This window comes from Microtus ochrogaster, chromosome 16 (assembly GCF_000317375.1).
Source record: "Microtus ochrogaster isolate Prairie Vole_2 chromosome 16, MicOch1.0, whole genome shotgun sequence".
Classification (NCBI taxonomy): domain Eukaryota; kingdom Metazoa; phylum Chordata; class Mammalia; order Rodentia; family Cricetidae; genus Microtus; species Microtus ochrogaster.
The window spans coordinates 61,396,677-61,402,676 of NC_022018.1; the positions used below are offsets into that span (position 1 = coordinate 61,396,677).

Genomic DNA, 6,000 nt, shown 5'->3' on the forward strand with positions numbered 1-6,000 from the left:
GGCCCAGGCCGCCTGCCTCATGATGTTGGCTAGGGGGCTCGGCCTCCAACAGGAGCAGCTGTCCCTGGTTCGGGGCGATGCTCAGCAGCCATATTCCTTCGACCGAAAGCCCAGGCTCATGACATCAGCAGGGCTGATCTCCCAGGGGACGTAGTTTTGCCTCTTCTTTCTCCTTTGCCACATCTCTTTTAAAACACTCCTGTGAGCAGAGGCCATGCCTGTGTGAGTTGGAGACCACTTGTCTTCGGCTTTCTCCAGTGTGTGGTTTCATTCAGAAGGCTTTCTTTGTTCCCGTGAAAGCTGTCCGTGGTTGCAAATGTCTCCTTCACATGTGGTCTCTTTAAGGGAGCCCCCAAGAGCAGCTTTTTGTCCTGCAGTCTGCCCTTGTCTCTGCTGAGAACTCTAGCGGAGGGTCAGAACCAGAGGCCATACTCCCTAGTCCTGCCCTCTAGCCTTTGGGCAGGTTGTATGTCACCTGCACAGGGGGTCTAGGTAGGAGGCCAGCACATTCCTTTTGGGGCAGGAGAAACCAGCCAGGGAGGAGATCAGACTCTCAAAGGGTACACTTTCTCCCTCAGCTTTTGGAGGCAAGCTGAAGAACCCACTCCGTGTTGTCCTGGTGGCCACACATGCTGACATCATGAACATCCCTCGGCCTGCTGGAGGCGAGTTTGGATATGATAAGGATATATCCTTGCTGAAAGAGATCAGGAACAGGTGAGCGCAGCCCACGGGGGTGGGGGTGGGGGTGGGGGTGGGGTGAGCATCCAAACAGGGGAACTGGGTCCGGTGAGAGGATGCAGCAGAGAACATGTGGCCCTGCTCGGGTGGGGTGGGGTGGAGCGGGTGAAGGAACTTCCCACTCTGAGCGATCCTTTGTTGAACTTTTCATTTTCATCAAAGCAATGAGTACTAATTACACAGATAATACACCTGTTATACGCAAACAGAACATGGTAAAAGGCCACAGGCTGCTCTCACCTTCTCACCCAGTACCTCCACACAGAGGTGGCTTCTGTTCTCAGGTTTTTGGAATTGACATGGGTAGCAGCACCCTGGTCAATATTTCCCAACATGTCAATTGCAGATACACACTGGATTATAACATTACTTAGGTTAACGTCCAAGCTACATCATGGGGTAGGTTGGGATGGGATGGAACAGAACAGAATAGAAAAGATCCGAGTGCCTTCCTGTTGAGTATTATCATATAAGACCCTTGTTTCTCTTATAAAGAACTGGAGGTAAATATAAGTTTTTACTTAGAATCTGTTGGTAATTTTCATTGCTGTAGCGATACACCTGAAGTTGGGTAGCTAATAGAAGATGCTCTTAGCTAAGAGCTTAGGAAGCAAGAAGTCAAAACCCTATTTCATCAGTCCTGTGAGGACCCCTTGATCACATCACTTCCTGGTGTGTGGCATCATGGTGGACGATGTGTATGGATAGGAATTCAGGAAGGGATTTTGAATTAGGCTCTCTTGACAGTTCACAGACCTTCTGGAAGCTACCGTAATCCTTGGCACGGCAGCACCCCTGAAACTGTAGCGTTCAGTTAAGCCTGATTTCTTAAAGACCCCATTATACACATCACCTCCCTGGGGACAGAGCCTCTATAATGGAGGCACCCCTGGAAGACAGACCACATTCATTCCGTACCGTGTTCCAAGGCTCTATGAGCAAGCGTGAATTTGGCAGCTGGAGAGATGGCTGCTCTTCCAGGGTACCTGAGTTTGGTTCCCAGCACCCACACATATAGTTCACAACAGCCTGTAACTCCAGTTCTAGGGGACCCAGTGCCCTCTTGTGTATATTAAATTTAATATACATAAATTTAAAAAATGAATCATTAAAGCCTAAAGTTTGACATTGCAGTTTTTTGTAACATGCTGGCACTCGGATCTTGAATTATAATGAGAGATACAGCTGCTTTCCTCCTGGTGTGAGAAGAGGTCTATGTGAATAGTTTTAGAGCCGTGGTATGACTTTCTTGTCCTGTTTGATCTTTGCCTTCCCTCAGCAGCATTTTCTGCTCTTTGCAAAGTGAACACCCGAGCCTCTGCATCAGGAGGCTCTGACATCTTTCTGCCTTTTCTTCTACTTTCTCTTCTTCTACCGGCTTATATGATTGAAAAAGCACACTGATTTCCCACGCACAGCATCCAAAGGGACCAGCAGAGTTCACCCAACAGCAGGGACAGAGAGCGTCTTCAGGGTCACTAGGGTCCTCCCTGCTTCCCTCCCATCAGCCTCTGGGGCTAGTGGCTATGCGGCTCCTGCTTTGTCCATAGGTTCGGGAATGACCTCCATGTCTCAAATAAGCTGTTTGTGCTGGATGCGGGTGCGTCTGGGTCTAAGGACATCAAGGTTCTTCGGAATCACCTGCAAGAAATACGGAGTCAGATTGTCTCAGTGAGTACACATGGAGAGACCTGGACTCCACTGTGGAGACGCCAGCCTTGACCAAGGAGTTGACCCCACTGTACTGCCCTCACTTTGGTTTGATTTTCTGGGGGATAGGCTGACAGTAGGAGCCAGGACTAAGGTCTGTGTGCAAGTGATGTCCTCCTGTTACTCTGGGGGAGGCAGGAAGAGAGAGAAACAGACAAGGCAGTAGACGGAGGGTTGTTAGGGGCAACAGCCACCAATGCAGGATGTATCAAGTTCTTTACATATAACATTTCCTTTTATAAATTACACCAGCAGTTTTAGTCTGTTTATTTTAGTATGTGTAACAAATTCAGCAAAGAAAAATAACCACTAACAAAAGTAACCAAAGGATGTGTCCTGACAGACGAGACCATATTAGACTGAGTTCGCATCGCGGGTAAAATATGAAGGGAGCGTTGCATTTTCCCCAAATGTAATAGAGTTCTACCCAGAATCTGAGGAGGGCGGAGGGCATTGGGATGTTCATCTTGAAATGGAAATGGAAGAAGACAACAGGTTTCACAGGGTTATAATTAAAACCGCTAAGAGCAGCTTAGATGTTGCCCCCGGAGGTCACAGTGTCCACAGACATTCGCTAGCGAACAGAGAAGCTGAGCCGAAGAGATGGCTGAGTCTGTAAGTGCTCCCTCTGTGTACAGCATGATGTCTGGATCCCTAGCATCCTTAGAAAAGCCAAGCATGTAGGGGCACACGTGTACCCCAACCCTGTGGGAAAGAGGGGGTAGGTTAGAGGCAGGAGGATGCCAGAAGCTTGCTGGTCGGCTGCTTTGGTCAGTCAGTGAGTCCCAGGTGGAGAGCGATTGAGGAATACTACTGGCATACACGTGTGCACAAGCGTTGCGTGCACATACAAGAACACATACATGTATCAAGAAGGGGGGAGAAGGAAAAAATATTATTTCATTTTAACAGAGAAAATGTGACTTAATAAGCTGGCAAGTTGGTTGTCTGCTTGGGATGAACTAAGTTGGATGATCCCCAAAGTGGTTGACTCAAGCTTATCCGTGCAAACATGTAGAACAATAAATACCATGATGGGAATTCTGGAGGGTGTTTTTAGAATAACTCGGGACTTGGGGACTCCTTCTAAAAGTTTTCCAAGGAACTGTACCCCTTTGAAAACCAGTCTGTCTTTCCTCGTCAGAGAAAATCGTGCAGTAGAAAATGATGCATAGAGGAGGGAGGTATCTGTGCCTGTGACAGACGGAGGATTCCCTAGAGAGAGACAGGAGTGCCATGGTGGGAAAGGCTGAACCAGCCTCAGGGAGGTGACCAGTGCCCTGAGTGAATGTGCACTCGTCTCTGGCCCAGTGCTGCCACCCTGTACTCTGTGTCCTCTTCGGACATCCCTGCCTCCCCTAGCAAACACACCAGCCTGTGCCTCACAGATCCTTGCTTTCCTGTTGTGGTGGCACTGTGTCTCAGTCGCCATATGTGGGTGGTCTGGAGGCCTGGCCCCACAGATGGGGACAAATACTCGGGAAAGAAACCAGGTCTCCTCCCAGATCTGGAGCAAGGCGCCTGTCCCTTGTGCACAGGATGCCTTTGGATTCTCTGGGCATGCCTCTGCCATCACCAGCCACCCTCCAAGTCCAAATGAACTGTCTCTATCCTGGGCAGTTTTTCTTTTTCTTTTAAATGGTTTTCATTTTTTTTTCTATTTTATGTGTATGAACGTTTTTCCTGCATGTTGTTTTTGTTCACAAAGATCAGAAGATGTCAGATCCCCTGGAACAGCAGTTATGGAAGGTTATGAGCCACCATGTTGATGCTGGGAATGGAGTCCATTCCTCTGCAAGAGCAACAAACTCTCTAAACCCCAGAGCCATTTCTCCGGCTCCCAGTTCTGCTTTTTTTTTCTTTTTTAAATGAGGAGCGCATCTTAGGTGACATAAGATGCTATTTTGTGTCACTGGTAGTCTGACACCTCTGTGCTGCATGGCTTCCCGTTGGGAGGGTGTGGGATTATATGAATGTGGGGCATGTTATAACTTGGCTTGTTTTACCACCTTGGCTAGTGAGAGAATAATTTCGAGCCAACAACTGCCGTTGGCTATTGCTCTAAGGATATTCCATCAGCAGACCCCACGAATCCCCATGCTGATAGAATTCTCATTCTCTGTCGCACTTTGTGCATAACCTTACTGTTTCTAAGACCTAACTAGTGAGCGAGGAAGGGGCTGGAGCGAGAAGCCAGGAGCAAGGGCAGATCTGAGTGCAGCCTTAGGTGCCGGAGAGCGTGAGTCAAGTCCATCGTTCCTAAAGTACTGTTGTGAGGACACATCATCTCTTACACATCGAGCTGCTATCAAATCCCTCGAGTCTGATTATTAGATTATGCCTAGAGACAACCCTCGGTTAGCGATAGAGTCCTTCACTGAGCCAGTAAAGCGCTGACTTCTCTGGGCATGCACAGCGTGGATAAGTGATGTCTCTCCTGGGCTCCCAGAGCGTCAGCTGCACAGCGGCTAATCTGTCCCACCTGCCTGTGCAGGGCTGCCCTCCCATGACTCACCTGTGTGAGAAGATCATTTCAACGCTGCCCTCCTGGCGGAAACTCAACGGACCAAACCAGCTGATGTCGCTGCAGCAGTTCGTGTACGACGTGCAGGACCAGCTGAACCCCCTGGCCTCTGAGGATGACCTCAGGCGCATCGCGCAGCAGCTGCACAGCACGGGCGAGGTGAGGGCTGAGGGTGGGCGAGCTCCCGCTGCTAGAGGAGAAAGGACCCTGCTACCTGTGGTCTCTCATTCCACAAGGCTCTCTTCGCCCTGCCAAGTGGTCGGAATCTGGGCCTGGTCTTTCTGGGGTTTGAGGCTCTTTTGAGGGCTTGAACTAACGGCTTGCCTGATTTACCTACATCACAATAATAGTTTTCTGAAAGCGAAGCAGCAGTGCAGATCAGAAAGAAACACACTGACCAGACTGACAGCAGGTCACAGAGGTGAGGGTGGTCAAGAGCCTGGCTCTTCTTTATGAGGCCTGAAAGAGGGTAAGTCTGCGTACAAGGAGCAAGGTTTGGGAGGTTCTCTATTTTAATTGACAGGTTTAGGTTATGTAAGCTTTGGCTCAATGTGAATGTCCCTTCCCATGATGCACCTGATTTTTGTCATGTGCATGCTCAATTATGCATAGGTATAATATGATAACTGAGGCTTTTTTTTTTTTTTCCTGACACAGTTTTCCTCATTGTTTCTGCATCAAAACTGGTTCAGGCTGGGTCTGGCTCTCCTACTATCACACCCTGACATGAGTAGATTGAATAGAATGTTTGATGGCTGTTAAAAGGAGAGACTTATTCCGTTGTTCAGTGTGTGTGTGTGTGCTCGTGTGTGTGTGTGCTCGTGTGTGTGTGCTTGTGTGTGTGTGCTCGTGTGTGTGTGCTCGTGTGTGTGTGTGTGCTCGTGCGTGTGTGTGTGTGCTCGTGCATGTGTGTGTGCTCGTGTGTGTGTGTGCTCGTGTGTGTGTGCTCGTGTGTGTGCTCGTGTGTGTGTGCTCGTGTGTGTGTGCTCGTGTGTGCGTGTGCGTGTGTGCTCGTGTGTGTGTGC

At 49.1% G+C, this 6,000-nt stretch overlaps 1 protein-coding gene across 1 annotated transcript in view; it reads left to right on the forward strand.

Moving 5' to 3' along the window:
- Dapk1 (death associated protein kinase 1) overlaps positions 1-6,000 on the forward strand; it is a 155,794-nt gene that overhangs the window by 144,366 nt on the left and 5,428 nt on the right. Inside the window, exons 23-25 of the mRNA XM_005355310.2 lie at positions 579-717; positions 2,292-2,412; positions 4,946-5,134. Coding sequence (XP_005355367.2) covers positions 579-717; positions 2,292-2,412; positions 4,946-5,134 — 449 coding nt within the window. The remainder of the gene's footprint in view (positions 1-578; positions 718-2,291; positions 2,413-4,945; positions 5,135-6,000) is intronic.